This window comes from Mus caroli, unplaced genomic scaffold (assembly GCF_978045245.1).
Source record: "Mus caroli unplaced genomic scaffold, Mus_caroli_1 scaffold_2, whole genome shotgun sequence".
NCBI lineage: Eukaryota > Metazoa > Chordata > Mammalia > Rodentia > Muridae > Mus > Mus caroli.
This window is the reverse complement of record NW_028227257.1, coordinates 58816953-58833932: the sequence shown is the minus strand read 5'-3', so window position 1 is coordinate 58833932 and position 16980 is coordinate 58816953. Positions and strand designations below refer to the sequence as shown.

Sequence of the window (16980 nt, the reverse complement as noted above, 5' to 3'; positions counted from 1 at the left end):
AAACACAAAATTAGAGTGACTAAGGGAACACCACCACCGACCTCTGAGTTCCCTAAGCCCATCCATACACCGGTAAGAATGCACACTCAAGTATTCGCACATGAGATTGAGATGTAGCTGAAGATGGTCTAAAACTGTAACCCTTTTGCCTCAGCTTCTGTGTACTCTCTATCTGGCTCAGTGCTCACTGTTATTAGTAATTTTTTATGTCTTTCATGTTACATAATTATAGGCACTTTGTCGATAGCCTGTGAGTGGGTATTATTTATCTTTCATCTGAGACAGGGTTTCTCTATAGCCCAGGCTGTTCTAGAATCCACTATATAGACCAGTCTAGCCTCAAACTCTGCTTCCCTCTGCCTCCATAAAGATGTGTACTACAACTGCTTGGTTATCAGTGGGTCTTGTAGGGGGTTAAGGTGCTAAGAATAAAAACTAGGGCCTTACCCATTCCTTTTTTTTTTTTTTTTTTTTTTCTGTTTAGCTCTGGCTGTCCTGGAACTCACTTTGTAGAACAGGCTGTCCTGGAACTCAGAAATCAACCTGCCTCTGCCTCCCAAGTGCTAGGATTAAAGGCATGTGCCACCACGCCCAGCTGGGGCTGGTTGGGTATTTTTTTAAAGAGAAGTTATACTGTATTGTCCAGGCTTGTTCTGAAGAGATCCCCTTCAGCATCTCAAGTAGTTGAGACTAACAGTTGAGTATTACTGGCCAATCATGGGTTTTTGTTGTTGGTTTTTTTTTTAAGATTTTATTATTTTAAACTGTTTATCTGCTCATGAGAGCAGGTGTTTTAGAAGCCAGAGGCTTCAGATTTCCTTGGTGATAGATGTTCTAGCAGATTGTAAGTTGCCCAATGTGGGATTAGGAACAGAACTCTGGTTTTCTAGAAGAGAAAGTTAATCGCTGAGCCACGTCTTCATCCCTCTTCGCATTTTTACTGTCATCAAGGAAAGTCACTCTGCGGATGGATTTCATTCTGTGCATGGTGGTCACTCTGGAAATACTACACGGCTAACAGAGTTTAGTCCTGACAGCTGAGGAGTGCTCCTTAGCCCATTAGTTCTCTTTCATCTGATGCCTGAGCTAAAGAAGAAAGATTAGTAGGCAATGGAACTCAGAGAGTCATGTCCTATTGTGTAAGTCATTGTTGAACACAAGGCTAGAAGGTAGAGAACAGAGACCACCAAATAAATCTGAGTTTGCTCAGAGGGTAAGAGCACTGGCTTCTCTTCCAGAGGACTCAAGTTTGATTCCCAGCAAGTGGAAAGTTAAAAACTAAGATTTAAAAACATGTGGATCTCTGTGTTCGAGGCCAGCCTGCTCTACAGAGTGAGTTCCAGGGCAGCCTGGACTACAGAGTGAGCTCCAGAGCAGCCAGGGCTACACAGAGAAACCCTGTCTCAAAAAAAACAAAAAAAAAAAAAGGAAAACATTTGAATTTGCACATAGAATAAAAAGATCTGGGTACTACTTAATTACTCTCTAATGTCTGAGTTTGTTTCAGAGATCAAAAGATGATCAAAATATGAACTGGCAAGGGCCTGGAAGACAATCTGGTTCAGTACTTGCCTAGTATATACAAGGTCCTAGACTTGGTTCCCATTTTAATGGCAGGAACACAAGTTTATTACTATTATCGTCATTATTTTTTGGTGTTTTGAAGCAGGATTTCTGTTTTAGCGCTGGGCATCCTGGAACTCACTCTGTAGACCAGGATAGTCTCAAACTCAGAGATTCACCTGCCTCTGCCTCCCCAGTGCAGGGATTAAAGGTGTGGTCAACCACACTCCGTGGTTTTTTTTTTTTTTTTTAACACTTTGCTTTTTAAATACATCTCATGTGAACACTAATTCATACATTCCATGGAATACATATGGAAGTCAGAGGTCAATTTGCGGTTGTCAGACTGAGTTATCTACTGCTATGTCCATCTCTGGGATCAAACTCAGGTTGCTAAGACTTGTAGGCAGGGCTTCTCAACTTCAAGAGCTGCAGGAGTAGTTTAGTGAAGCTTTTATTTTAAAACACACACACACACACACACACGAAAAGAACCAGTGAAGCCGGGCGTGGTAGCACACACCTTTAATCCCAGCACTGGGGAGACAGAGGCAGGCGGATTTCTGAGTTCGAGGCCAGCCTGGTCTACAGAGTGCATTCCAGCCAGAGCTATACAGAGCTATACAGAGAAACCCTGTCTCCAAAAACAAACAAACAAACAAACAAAACAAACAAACAAACAAAAAGAACCAGTGATATATTTCAATAATAGAACACTTGGCTAGTATTTACAAAGCCCTGGGTTCCAATTTTGATATGGAAGAGAGAAAAGAATATGCTCAGGGCTGCACAGAAAAAACCTGGAATGAAAAACAAAAATAACAAAAAAAATAAATAAATAAAAAATGGGCCAATTTACCTGCTATACTGTTTGTTTTGTATTTTAAGACAGTCGTATAGAGTGCGGGAAGGCCCTGAACTATGTAGTTTAAAATGACTGAGACAAGGTTTCTCTGTGTAGTCCTGGAAATCCCAGATCTTACTCTGTAGACAAGACTGGCCTTAAACTCAGATCAGCCTGTCTCTGCCTCCTGATGCTGGGATTAAAGGTGTCTGCCACCATGTCCACTTTGGATGAGTGAATTCTTCATTTTCCTGCTTCTACCTCCCAAGTGTTGGGATTACAGGTGTGTGTAACCTACCAAGGTAGACTTTTAGTTACTACAATTCTTTTTTCTTTTTGAGACAGGGCCCACTGGGTAGTTAGGGCTGGCCTTGAGTGAGAGATCTTCATGGGTCCCTAACTTCTGGTGTGGGGACTGAAGGCATGTGCCGCTCTGTTCACTGGATTAGACATTTGTTTCTAATATTATAGTAAAAATGTTTTTAGTATGCAGTTCCTCTCTCTTACACACACACACACCAAAAAGTATATTTACTAAGAAATGTATAGATATGTAGATTCAACACCACAAATGCAAAAACAGGTTAGACTGAGCTTGGATTTCCTGATAGCCTACTCCTAACCCTAAGGAAGAAATAATGTAAAAGAAAAAAAGAAAGAAAGAAAGAAAGAATGCGCCATCCATGTGTCCAGGTATCTGATCCAGGCTGGATAAACACACTCAGAATAGTCCCAAGTCAATGTGGGAAGCCAAGGTGAGAAACCTAAGATTTCTAAGGAATGGTTTTAAGCTGGAAGCCTCTAGCCTACTTGGTTAGTGCTTTTCTGTGGGTTTCTCGGTGTGAGTCCAAACCTCTTCGAAAGCACCTTCAAACACAAGTTAGGGCCGCAAGTCTGGAAAGCTCTATACAAGAACCATGTAAATAATGGTTCAAGAGAATTGACCAGATCCCCTTGTGTCCCACAGCTGGAATAAGCTGAAGACTAGGTGGTTTTCCTCTTCTTGGCAGATGGTCGCTCAAATACATCTCGTACCCCTGCTGCCTTTTGTTTAAAGAATTTTGTGTTCTGGGCACTCTCTTGGCCCCATGCAGAGTCAAAGGAAGTGGTATCTTGATCCACAAGGTGGGTGTACTTGGTACGACCAGACCGTCCAAAATTCTTGACCTGAAAAAGGGATGGATCATTACAACACCAATCATCCCATGCCCGGCCCCAGGTCTGTTTTCTCTTACTGAGAATCCCCATACCTGCATGACTTTAGGAAGAATGGTTTTGTTGAAATGGTCCTCAAGTGTAGGTGCACTAAAATCTCTCTTGTAGACTTCTTCATCCTCATCCTGTGGAAAAGAATCTCATCAGTCTGTGGCTTTACTTCTCACTCATGCAACACAAAACCACAGAGAGAATCACAGGGCAGTGAGCCTTCTCCAAGAGCTTGGATCTTGGTTGGGAAGATGGTGTTTTCCTCACACTGCTGCTTCCTGAAAGCCTGCTCTGTTCCTCGTTCACTGGGCTCAGCTGAACACAGTGAACACAGTGAATCGATGCAGCTTCAACTTGTAGGCTTCCTAAATCTCTAGTTCTTTGCATGTGTCCCTTTACATAAAGGCAGAACTCCCATCCACATAATTCTTAAAAAGCCGGGCGTGGTGGCGCATGCCTTTAATCCCAGCACTGGGGAGGCAGAGGTAGGCAGATTTCTGAGTTTCTAGGCCAGCCTGGTATAGCCCTGGCTGTCCTGGAACTCATGTTGTAGACCAGGCTGGCCTCAAACTCAAATCCACCTGCTTCTGCCTCCCCAGTGCTGGGATTAGAGGCGTGCGCCACCACGCCCAGCTTTAGAGTTTTCTTAAGGAAAACCAAATTCTAGAGTTTAGGTGAATAGTTCCTAAGATGTGGGTAAATGAGTATACAGGAGATACTCAGATCTGAATCGAGATCATTGAGACAATGATGCTTTTACTTATAGTAAAGCAGGAAAATAATCTGACTGGGAAATGTTAGGATGACTTCACCCATTATATTTCTGGCTTCCTAAGAAAATGTCACTGACTGATTTTAAAGAAGTCCAGAGTTCAATTCCCAGCAACCACATGGTGGCTCACAACCATCTGTAATGAGATCCAATGCACTTTCCTCGTGTGTCTGAAGATAGCTATAGTGTACTGACATATATTAAATAAATGAATCAAAAAAGAAAGAGAAATGTAGTTCAAGATAGGTAGTGATTATTATGATAGGGATGGCCAGGTCGATGTGGAACTCACATCGCTCTTTCTACTTGCATCCTGAGTGCTGAGTGCACGTGTGTGCCACTAATGCTAGTAGTCTTCTGTGCTCTATTCTTGTTTATTCTTGCCTGATGTGGCTGCAGAGCCTTTAATCCTAGGAGAGATAGTGGCCCGTGGATCTCTAGGTGTTCAAGAGTAGCCTGGTCTACTTAGCAAGGTGAAGGTCAGCCAGTACAGAGAGAAAAAAAAGTGGGCCTCACCTAGCCTAGACTTTGGTGGGACCTGATAAATAACCTTGGATCTTTGGACTCCCAATTCCCCTTTTTCTGCCTCCAAAGAGCTGGGATTCCACACATGCATGACCTTGTCTTTGTGGTTCTAGGGATAGACTATCTGCACATTCTACACAAGTGTTCTGTCAATGGTATAATCCTAGTTCCATGTGACTCTTTCAATCTCTGACAACAAGTAACATCTGCCTTTCAAAATCCTCACAGTGCCCTCATGCTTCTCTGTTAGCTGCACATTTATGCCCAAGCTGTATCTTAAGCAGGCCTAGAAACTGCTTCCTTTCTGCCTTGGCCCACTGAGAGGCTGAGACAATAACCAGGTGCCAGCAGAGGAGGGTTGTCTTTTTTTTCCCTAAGATTTATTTATTTAATTTATTTTAGTACACAGTCGCTGTCTTCAGACAGACCAGAGGAGGGCATCGGATCCCATTAGAGATGGTTGTGAGTCACCATGTGGTTGCTGGGAATTGAACTCAGGACCTCTGGAAGAGCAGTCAGTGCTCTTAACCGCTGAGCCATCTCTCCAGCACCGAGGAGGGTAGTCTTAAACTCTTGATTCTCTAAGAGCCAGGACTGTAACACAGCTTTGGACATTGTGAATGTAGCACAATTTAACAGGGTTTTTTGTTTGATACAGGGTCTTACTATGTAGCACTGGCCTTTCTACAACTCACTTAGTAGACCATGCTGGCCTCAGACTCACAGAGATACTCCAGTTTCTGCCTCAGCTGATAATAGAGGCATGTACCACCATGCCTGGCTTAGTTTAACAGGTTTGTGAATTAATGACTTTTCCCTTTTCTGAAAATAATTTAATCTCAAAACTACTTTAATTTTACTCCTCTTCCAGATGAGGAGAGCTTGGTTTTCATCTAAGTAATATTTGTTTGGCTGTGACATGATTTCTGAGAGGTTAGAGGACCTGGCTATTGGGTATAGAGGTCACAGCCTCAGGACCTCAGTGTCATTCACCATCTCTGTCTGAGAGCTGACTTTAAAACAAGGCAGCTGTTGGTTCTTGCTGCTTCCTTGGTAATGCTTTCTGCTATGCTTAAGTTCTTCTAAGGCCAAAAGCAAAAGTAATGCCAATGGTATTTATTCTAGGTAAGGGTATTCTTATTCCAGGGAAAAGGACTCAAAGTGTTTTACCGTGGACAGCTACAATGTGGCCTCAGGACAGCTACAAATGTGGCCCAACACAAAACTGTAAGCCTACTATGTAAAGTGTCCTACTGGGGCTTTGGTTTTGGTAACTTAGTAGCACAGATCTCAGTCTGCACATGAAGATGACTATGAGGGAAGGTCACAGGTGCCTCCAAGTTATTCCTAGTGCCCAGTTGTCTGACCCTCCTTGCACTTACCATGAAGAAGGCACCGCGGTGATAATACTTCTGTAGAAACTTGTATTTGCCTTTAACAGCTTTGTTGGTAATGACTTTGCCATTTGCCCGAAGCTCTGCCCGCCTTTCTTCCTCAGTCAGGTTTCTCATGCGTTCAATTTCTGCTTTCTCCTTTTCAAGCCTGTCCAGAGAGCAGAAGTAGGAGTGTTTTCCAAATTCAGACAGTCCACATAGCTCAAGACTACATAATGGTCCATCTTCTTTCAGCCATTTCATTCACTCACTCACTTCATCATTCATAGCAGATCTGATAAGTGGCAGGCCTGCAAGTCTCTACTTCATGCCTCATCTCCAACTATAGTATTATAGTGCAGACATATTGTTACTACTTGACTCTACAATACAAATTCAGTCTTCTTTCAAATATCTTAGCTTTTAAAACAAAATGAGAATGAATTCACAATAACTGGTAAGACTCTGCTTATAATCCTTCATAAGCATACTATCACATCACAAATTAAGGATTATCAACATTAAGTATAGCAGGGTTTAAACATTAGGCTGGGAAAAAGGGAAGTCATATCCTCTTGCTCAGAAAAAATATGTGTATGTCTAATTTTACACTGATGTTTAACACAAGGGTTAGGGACGTGGCTCAGTTCTGCAGCACTTCCACAGGGTGCTTGAAGCCTTGGTCCCTCTCCCTTGCATCACATAAATTGCATCACATAAACTTGGGTGGCACAGTCATGTATCCAGCACCGCTGACAAAGTGCCAGCAAAGCCGAGCCAAATGCTGCGTTGGCTGTCATTCTGTCTCTCACTTTAGAGTATGATCTCTGCACTTTGGATTCTTGGGGGCTTTCTTTATTGTGATTCATTTTATGTCATTTCCTGAGAAAATATGGTTAAGTCTTTCTAGAAAAAGTCTTACAAACTTGTCCTAGAGATCATTAAACACAGACAAGCAGCAGTAAGAATTCCTAAATAAGGTCATTACTTCATGAATCTTCTTGAGGTATCTATCACTAATCAACTCAAACAGTGTAACTGCTACAGGACAAACAGAGCCAACTGAAAAACTCAGACTGGCCAGGAGACTAGGATACAGGTTCAAGGCCCCCTTTTACATTACATTTAGAGCTCTCTGAAAGTGTAGTTTAAAGATAGGGGGTGACACAGGGTATACCACTGGAGGAATACAACTCAGTAAATAAGATAATTTTTCTTACTTTTTAGCATAGATGATGCAATGATATAATAAGTTAGGTATTAGCATTTGCTAATTCATAAAAAGACTGGTTCAGATATCTTCTGTTTGTCTGGAGTGCTTTAAAACTGCAAACACTGTCAGCCCACAAGCAGGCTGTCATATAATTAGCGTGTTTGCTTTGGAGGAGACATTCTTTAGATTGTTTAAGTTGGAGTTATAGAGCTGATAATGAAAATAAAATCTGGTCTGCTTGTGCTTTCTAGTTCTGACTGAACTTGTAAGCATGGACATGTGAAGAAACGTCAAACAAGCTGTATAATATTAGTCTGCATTTGGTGAAACCTGCAGAAAGAGAGAAGCACCTGACTGCTCGTCAGTCAGAGCTGAGAGACTCCCCTTCTCCCCTCACCGATTCCTTATGGCCTTGTGGGGCCAGACATAATTATAGGTAGCACTTAGCAGGCAGTCAGAGGAGCAGAGGCTCAAGGTCACCCCTGGCTACAAGTTAGAGTTGAGCATGGGCTCAATACACAACAACAAAAATAACGGCAAAGAATAAGTCCAGCTATTATGGATATGATGCCCAGGTCTGGATCCCACAGGCACCCATTCACATCTGCACACATATACACACAATTAGAAAATCTCTGGAAGTCTGGAATGGAGGCAAAATCCTTTGAGTCCAGCACTCAGAAGGCAGAGGCAGAGGGACAAAGGGGTAGAGGGAGGTGGATCTCTGTGAGTTTGAGGTCAGCATGGACTACACAATAAGACAGCCAAGAACCCTGCCTCAAAGGAAGGAAAAACAGAAAACAAAAACCCAGAATAAGAACACCAGAAACTGTAACATAAAGACAGTTATGGAGTGATGGCTTCACTTTGTGGCTAGCAGCTCAGACATGAACTTGCTTTTGGTCCCAGCTCTGCTCTCCTACATGTAGAATCTGCTTCTCCACACCTTACTCCTGGGCTGCCCCGGGGCTCCATCTGACTAATAAACATGTCACAAAAGTGACATTTGAGTTCTGCAACCCAGGACTCAGGAGTCCTTACTGGTTTCTAACTCTGAGTAGAGGTGCAGTATGAAGAAACCTGAAGCTAAAGAGAAATTAGGGGTCTAGTGTGAAAGCCACCATCAACTGTCCGACACACCAGAGAAAGACACAGAACTGTTGTTTCAAGCGACTCCATTCTGAGTCACAGCATGAGAAAACAGTAATGTTTCTAAAGGGGTCTTAGCTGTTCACAGATGGACCAGTGCCATTCGAGGCACCGAGCCTACGCCCACAAGTCACTCACGCTTCTCGGTCTTCTCTCTCCCGCTTGATTCTTTTGAGCTCACGGACTTTCCACGCCTCGTACTCCTCCTCGTCATTTTCATCATCAGTATTGAGCGCATCCAGGGCGGCAAGGGACCGCTTGTTCTCCTCTAGCTCTTTCTTGGTCTCTTCTTCTACAATCTGGATGAGGAAAACAATTCAGCTACTGGGCTCTCTCTCTCCTATGACCTCGTGACACAGACCCCTGCACTCAACCCAGGCCCCTCCCACAACCTTGAGGGTGTACTTGCGCCGCTCCTCAGCCATGCGTTTTGCTTCTTGTTCCAGTTCCTTCTGTTTCAATGCTTCAGCTTCTCGTTCCTGAACTGTCACCCGATCCTTCCTGCACACAGAGCTCTTGTTAACATCCTGATGTCCTCAGACGACGGCACAGTGTGCCTCTAGACCTACTCCTGTCCTCGTCCCAGAAAGCTCAAACCCGGAAGCAGCTTGGCTCTATTTTCCCCCAGTACTGAGTCTGAATCCACACTTCTGTGTATGTTACACGGGTTACAATCCTGACCTTTATTAAAACCTTTATTAAATGTAATACCTTTTCATTTTTATTTCATTTTTCTTTTTCTAGACAGGGTTTCTCTGTATAGCCCTGGCTGTCCTGGAACTCACTTTGTAGACCAGGCTGATCTCTAACTCTGAAATCCACCTGACTCTGCATCCTGGGTGCTGGTATTAAAGGTGTGTACTACCCTGCCCGGCTCTCCACTTTTTTTTTGAGACAGGGTCTCATTTCACAGCCCCGGCTGGCTGGGAATGTCTTATGTGAATCACGGAGGACTGGAGCACACAAAGATCCACCTGCCCCTGCCTCCTGAGTACAGGCATTAAGGCCGGGGCACCACCATGTCCAGTTCTTTTTCTAATGCATACCAAGGCCAGGAGAGGGCACTGGATGCCCTGGAACTGAGTTACAAATGGCTATTATTTGCAACGTGGGTGTTCAGAATTGAATCTGGAGACAAATACTGTTAATAACCATGTGGGAGTTGGGAATTGAATCTGGAGACAACTAGTGCTTTTAAACACTGCCCAATCTTTCTAGCCACCTTGTTTGCTTGCTTGTTTTTGACAACACCTTTATATAGTTCAGGGTAGTCTCAACCTCATGGCAATCCTCCTGCCTCAAAATCTGAAAATGTTAGGATTACAAACAATTACCACCGTGCCCAGCTAAACAAGTAGTTTACCAACTGAGCTGTTACTGCTGTCCCTAAATAGAGCATGGCTTCTTCTCCACCTCCTGGTAATGGGATTTGAACCCTGGATTTGGTACACATGAGACAAGTGCTCTACTACTTAGCCATTTCATCTCCTCTTTTATTCATTACTATCTTTTTTTTTTTTTGGTTTTTTTGAGACAGGGTTTCTATGTTAAGCCCTGGCTCTCCTGGAATGCCCTTTGTAGACCAGGCTGGCCTTGAACTCAGAAATCTGCCTGCCCCTGCCTCCCAAGTGCTGGGATGTGCCACCTCACCTGGCTACTATCATTATTTAAAACAATAAAACTTTAAAATTTTTCATGTGTTTGGTTGTCTTGACTATTATGTCTGTCTGTCAACTGAGTGCATGCCTGGTATTCAAACATGACTTTCCCTGGAGATGTGTTAAAGTACTTTCCTAACATATGCATGGGTTTCGTCTCTAGTACCACTAAAATAAATCAAAAACTCATAGACAGTGGATTAGCTGGACTGGAGAGATATGGCTCAGAGGTTAAGAGCCATCTCTGCTTTTCCAGATCCTGAGTTCAATTCCCACCAACTACATGGTGGCTCAAAACCATCTATAACGGGCTGGCAAGATGGCTCAGTGAGTAAGAGCACCCGACTGCTCTTCTGATGGCCCGGAGTTCAAATTCCAGCAACCACATGGTGGACTATCATATGTCCTGGTTCCTCTTTGAGAATCAGAGGGTTTTCTTAAGTTGTCCAGGCTTGTCTTGAAGCAACTCTGTAGCCTAAGCTGGCCTTGAAGTAACAGTCCCTGCTGGCCGAACCTACTGAGTTCTGGGAGTTTGAGCCTGGCTCAGCAGGTCTGGCAGGTACTTACTTTCGAATGAAGACAGGCTTAAGTCGAGGCTCCATTTCATCCTCACTGTCTGTGTACTCCTCATACTCAGACTCTGACTCAGACTCCTCCCCAGAGCGCCCTTCATCTTCCACCTCCATGACTTCCATCTCTTCATTTTTCCTCTCCTGTGCTCGCTGACGCATCATGCCACGGCGCCGCTCAATTTCTTCATCGTCAATCTCTTCCTCCTCTTCCTCACTGCTATCTTCCCGTTCCAGGCGCCAAGCATCCCCTTCTACTTCTGAGTCGCTCTCTCCCACTACTTCAGGTTCCACGATCTTTCTGTGTCGAGCCAATCGCTCTTCCACATCTTCACTGATGCGGTTCTGTAACCGCCGGAGTCGGGGGTCACTGGATGAGTCCTCCTCCTGTTCCTCAGGCTCGGCTTCTTGTTCCTTGGCTTTCTTGATGAACTGAAATTCTTCATCCTCTTCATCTGAGGACTCCATAGGGGCATAATCTGGTCTCTTTCCGGACACATATCGTTTCACCTTCACCTTTTCCATTGAGATCTCACCTGGTCAAGAAAGATAATATATGTTTCAGTATCCTCTTCCCTAACTCCCTCCACCTCTTGGCTTTGGCAGATAGAACTCTGCATTCCTGATTGTCAAGAGACTAAGGAGCATATGACAGCCATTCTCCAACCACACAGTCACCTCTCACTGCTTTCTTATAAAGTCTACGGTGTGAGAAGTTGTTTTATGAATACTAACACCAGGACATCAAGAGGTACCTTGGGGAACAATGAGATAGAGGAATGTGAATAGTCAAAGTGCAGAAGCCACCCCCTACCCCCATACATTCATGCTACGTCATCTCAACACTCAGTGGGGATTTAACGACAATGTCCCCCATAGGCTTGGCTCTTTGACCACTTGGTTCATAGCTCTTTGGGTAGGGACAGGAGGTACAGCCTTGCAGAGGAAGCATGTCATCAGGGGTGACCTTTGAGGTTTCAAAGCCATGCACCATTCCTACTGATTCCTACTATAGTGCCTGAGTGTCCTCTGTCTGTCTGCTCCATGGTTGCACTTCAACATATGAGCCTGGAGCTTCTTCTTCCTGCTGCCATGTCTTGATCTACCTTCCTGCACTCCAATCCTCTGAAATCATAAGCCCAAATAAAACTCTGCCTTCTATAAATTGCCTCGGTCATGGTGTTTTTTTATCACAGCAATTGAAGAGTAACAAACACATACTTATCAAACAAATACTGTATAACAGTGCCCAGCAGATTAACAAGAGTAATTTAGCTGGGCATGGTGGCGCACGCCTTTGATCTCAGCACTCGGGAGGCAGAGGCAGGTGGATTTCTGAGTTTAAGGCCAGCCTGGTCTACAAAGTGAGTTCCAGGACAGCCAGGGCTACACAGAGAAACCCTGTCTTGAAAAAAAAAAAAAAAAAAAGAGTAATTTAAGTGGGATCATAAAACTAAATTATCACTCACAATTTTTCCTCCCTTGGACAGGGTTTTACTGCTGTGAACAGACACTAGGACCAATGCAAATCTTAAGATGACGATTTTTTTTTTTTCCTGATACAGGGTTTCTCTGTGTAGCCCTGGATGTCCTCTGTAAAGGAATTCACTCTGTATAGCAGGCTAGCTTCAAACTCAGAAATCTGCCTGCCGCTGTCTCCCAAGTGCTGGGATTAAAGGCATGCACCTCCACTACCCCCCTAAGGGCAACATTTAATTGGGGCTGGCTCACAGGGTCAGAGGCTCAGCCCATTATCATCAAGGCAAGAGCAAGCCTGGCAGCATCCGGGTGGGCACAGTGCAGACAGAGCTGAGTGTCCAACTTCTCCATTTGAAGGCTGCTAGTGGAAGACTGGATTCCCGACAGCTAGGAGTAGGGTCTTAAAGGCCATGTCCACAGTGACACACCTGCTCCAACAAGACCACACTTCCAAATAGTTCCCCACCCTGGGCCAAGCATATACAAACCATCACATTCCACTCTCTGGCCCCATAGGCTTATCCAAAATGAGTCTATGGCGCCATACCTAAACATAGCAAAATAAAAATACATTTAACCCAACTTCTAAAGCCCCCCTCCAAAGTCTACAGCAGTTTCAACGATGTTAAAAGTCCCAAGTCCAAAGTCTCTGAGGAGATTTAACTAACCACTTAACTGTAATTCCCAAAGCAAGACATGAAACCAGCTGGGCAAACTCCAAACTGTGCATCTCTAAGGCTGATGTCAAAGCTGTCTTAAGATCTCCAACTCCTTTATCATCTGTGTTGACTACAACAAACCAAATTTTCCTGGGCTGTTTCCACTGTGTTACTAGTTTTTCTCAGCAGATAACTTACAGCTCTGGCATCTCAAACATCTTGGGGCCTCCAAGGCAACTTCAACATTACAGCTTCTTGTTCCAATGTCTAGGATCTACACAGACCTTGTGGGCTACTCCAAAGGACTGCTGCCCTCTGTAGCACTCTAAGCTCAGGTTGATCCACTCCACTGCCGCTGCTGTTCTTGGTGATCATCCCATGGCACCGGTATTTCCAATACACTGGGGTCTTCCACTGCAACTAGGTATCAACAATAGCCTCTCATAGGCTCTCTTCATGGTGCCAAGCCTTAAACCTTTTGCATAACCCCTTCAGTCTTGGGTCATTAACTGCAACTAAGGCTGCATTTTCCTCAATGGCCTTCCATGGCCTCTCACAGTGCTAAGCCTCAGCTATTCTTCATGACCTGGTCATACCTTCAAAACCAGTGCCACCTGGGTGACCCCACATAGGATTGCCTGGTGTTTGAGAAAGTCAGAAAAGTAGTTCAGATGCCCTGGAATTAGAGTCATGGATGACTGGGCCACATAGTCCTCTATAAGAGCAACAATTGCCCTTAACCACAGACCCATCTGCCAGCCCAAATACCTTTCTTTCCTTCTTTTTTTTAGTTTTTTATTTTTTCAGAGGCAGGGTCTCTTTATGCACACCTGGCTGGCAATGACCAAGCTGGTTTCAAACTCACAGAGCTGTCTGCTTCTGCCTACTGACTGCTTAAATGTATATGCACACACTTAGGTGTTTTCTACAACTTTCTTTTTTTTTTTTCTCTTTGTTTTCTACAACTTTCTTCAGACAGGTCCTTTCACTGAACCTGTTGCTTGCTGTTTCAGTTATTATTAGCCCAGCCATCAAGCCTAAAGGTCCTAACTCATCTCTTCTCCCCACAAGGTGTTCTATGTGGATGCTTGGGGTCTGACCTCAGGCACAATAAGGGCAGCTCTCTTCCTAGCTTCTCCCTCTGCGGTGCTATGGCAGCCTTATGACCTAACTTAATGTTCTGTTCTAACTTGCCAGCTCTACCTTTTCCTCTAGCTCTTGTGCTGAATCGGGAGATCTCTTCTATAACATAAACAGGGTGGAGCTCAAGAGGTGGCTCAGCAGCTAAGAGGCTCTGCTGCTAATGCAGAGGTCCTGGATCAATTTTCCAGCATCTGCATGGCAGTCTGTAGTAGTGGATACTCCAGTGCCAGAGGACCCCAGGCCCTCCTCTGGCCTCTATGGGTACTGCACCCACATGGTGCATATCCATGCATGGAAGCAAAGCATTCATACACTTAAAAATAAACAAACAAAACAATTTTTTTTTTTCCCGAGACAGGGTTTCTCTGTGTAGTTCTGGCTGCCCTGGAACTCACTTCGTTGACCAGGCTGGCCTCGAACTCTGAAATCCGCCTGCCTCTGCCTCCCAAGTGCTGGGATTAAAGGCATGCGCCACCACCACCCGGCCAAACAAAACAGTGAAAAGAAACACACAACACAGGCCTCTAGCTCACTTTTTTTTTATATTTTGATTTTTGTTACTGTTCTGCCTCCGAGCCTCTCCTTTAATGGTTGAGCCATCTCTGTAGCATTATTATTATTATTATCATCATCATTATCATTTGTAAGGATGCTATGTGTGGATATGTGCACAAGTGTAGGTACTGGCAGAGGCCAGAGGTGTCAGATTTCCCTAGACTTGGGGTCCCAGGTGGTTGTTGAGTCGCCTGACGTGGCTGCTGGCTATTGAACTTGCGCCCTGTGGTAGAGCAGTATGTCCTCTCAACCGCTGATCTGCCTCTCCAGCCTCCTTTACTTTATATTTCGAGAGAGATCTCCTCACTAAATCGATCAGGTAGATGCAAGTGGATCCCGCTTTCCCCATCTCTACGCCACCTGTGACTTTAGGCGGGACGCAGGAAGAAACTGCAGCTAGGTTTTAAGGGTCAGCCGAGCTGGCATGGTCGGCGTAAGGCAGGTCTGAGAGATACTCAGGATGAAAGAGGTCAGAGCCAACCGGAGGGGAGGGGAGCCCGTACCTTTCTCGTTTCGAACTGGGACGGCCCCAGCCGTAGACTGGATGGGCGGCTGCTTCATGAGTGCGCTTGGGACCGACATGGTGACGGCTGCCGCGGGGACTCTCCAAAACGGACTCAATCCCAACAACGAAGAGCAAGGACCACTGGCTGTGCCCGACACAGCTGCGCAACTGACAGACAGAAACAACTTCCGGTAGGGGGAGAGGAACCGGAAGTATATAACAGAGGATTGTGGGTAATTGGAGGGCGGCTCTGCGCGGATCGCTTAAAGGGCTAGGCTCAAATTTGTGAGCTTTCCTAGGCAACTTTCTGGTCTTCAACCTCTTAAGAACTGGAAGGTCCTCCTTTCTGACAGTTGTTTCTTTTGGGTTTTGGTAAGGTCCAGGAAGGTTCGGATTAAAGATTTTATTTATTATGTTTTAGGAGAGACTGTTGGTGCATATTGTTTAAAGCTAGAAGTGTGGCCGAAAGTGGTGGCGCACCCTTTCAATCCCAGTAAGAGCCAGAGGCAGGCGGATTTCTGAGTTCGAGGCTAGCCTGGTCTCACAGAGTTGAGTTCCAGGACAGCCAGGGCTACGCAGAGAAACCCTGTTTCGAAAAACCAAAAAAGAAAAAAAAAAAGCTAGAAGTGTAAAGTGTTTTATCCGGATACGTGGTCACGCCTGTAATCCCAGCATTTGGGAAGGTGAAAGAGGATTGCTGAGTTTTGTAGGCCAGCTTGGGCAACAGGAGAAGACTCTGCCTCAAAAGAAAAAAAAAAAAAAAAAAAAGGAGAAAAATTCCTTAGGGGCCAATTGTTGATTTGGACACACATGCCATTATTCTAGCACTTGAAAGACCAAGGCAGGTCGATTTCTGTAATTGAGGCTAGTCAGTCTACACAGTGAAAATTCTGGGAGGAAGTACAATATTATATAGGACTTTGAAGGTTCTGTTAATATAATTATCAAGTTTTTTCACCTGTGTCCTTGCTGGGTGAAGACAGGAAATTGACAAACTTTAGTGAGGGTTTTCAATGAGTCAAACAAGAACAAAGCTTACAAACAGAAAAGCCTTAGAAGGCTAGAGTAGACAAAAATATTTTTGTTGTTGTTGTTATTATTAAAAATGTTTATTGGATTATAACCACATTACATTCCCATCCAAATTAACGGGGGAGGAACCCCAAAGATGTACATAAAAATAAGAAGTTAAAGTCAAAACCCCTTAGAGTTTGTAAACAACTATGCACTAAATGTTAACCTGAGAGAAACAGCAGAAGTGTCTACCTTTAACAAATTCTGCTGCGCATGGTGGCGCATGCCTTTAATCCCAGCACTGGGGAGGCAGAGACAGGCAGATTTCTGAGTTCGAGGCCAGCCTGGTCTACAAAGTGAGTTCCAGGACAGCCAGGGCTATACAGAGAAACCCTGTCTCGAAAAAACAAAAACAAAAAAGCAAAAAAACTCCCAAATTCTTATTATTGGGGTGGGTGTCCCGTGGTGCATATATGATGATCAGAGGACAACAGTGAGAAATGGCCCTTATGGAGGCTCTGGGAGTAAAATAAAAATGCTAGGCTTGGGTGGCAAGCATCCTTACCTGTGCATCATCTCCCTTCTGTTTGAGACAGTGTCTGTTGGATTTGGGCTCTGTGTTCAGGTTAGTCAATTTAGCCATGGAGCTGCAGAACTCCACTTGATTTGCATCACCTGTGCTGGAATTCTAACCCTCCTTTAAATTTGGGTGCTGGGAATCAAACACAGGTCCTAATGCAAGCACCTTATGGA

At 44.4% G+C, this 16980-nt stretch overlaps 1 protein-coding gene across 1 annotated transcript; it reads right to left on the bottom strand.

Moving 5' to 3' along the window:
* Positions 1–722: 722 nt before the first annotated feature.
* Positions 723–15391, bottom strand: LOC147005833 (microfibrillar-associated protein 1A). Its single transcript, XM_085834518.1, has 7 exons — positions 15212–15391; positions 10871–11408; positions 9038–9146; positions 8784–8944; positions 6293–6452; positions 3658–3747; positions 723–3574 (listed from the first exon to the last, which is right to left on the bottom strand). The coding sequence occupies exons 1-7, from the start codon at positions 15288–15290 to the stop codon at positions 3392–3394; spliced, it is 1320 nt and encodes a 439-aa protein (XP_085690644.1). The 5' UTR covers positions 15291–15391; the 3' UTR covers positions 723–3391.
* Positions 15392–16980: the final 1589 nt, after the last annotated feature.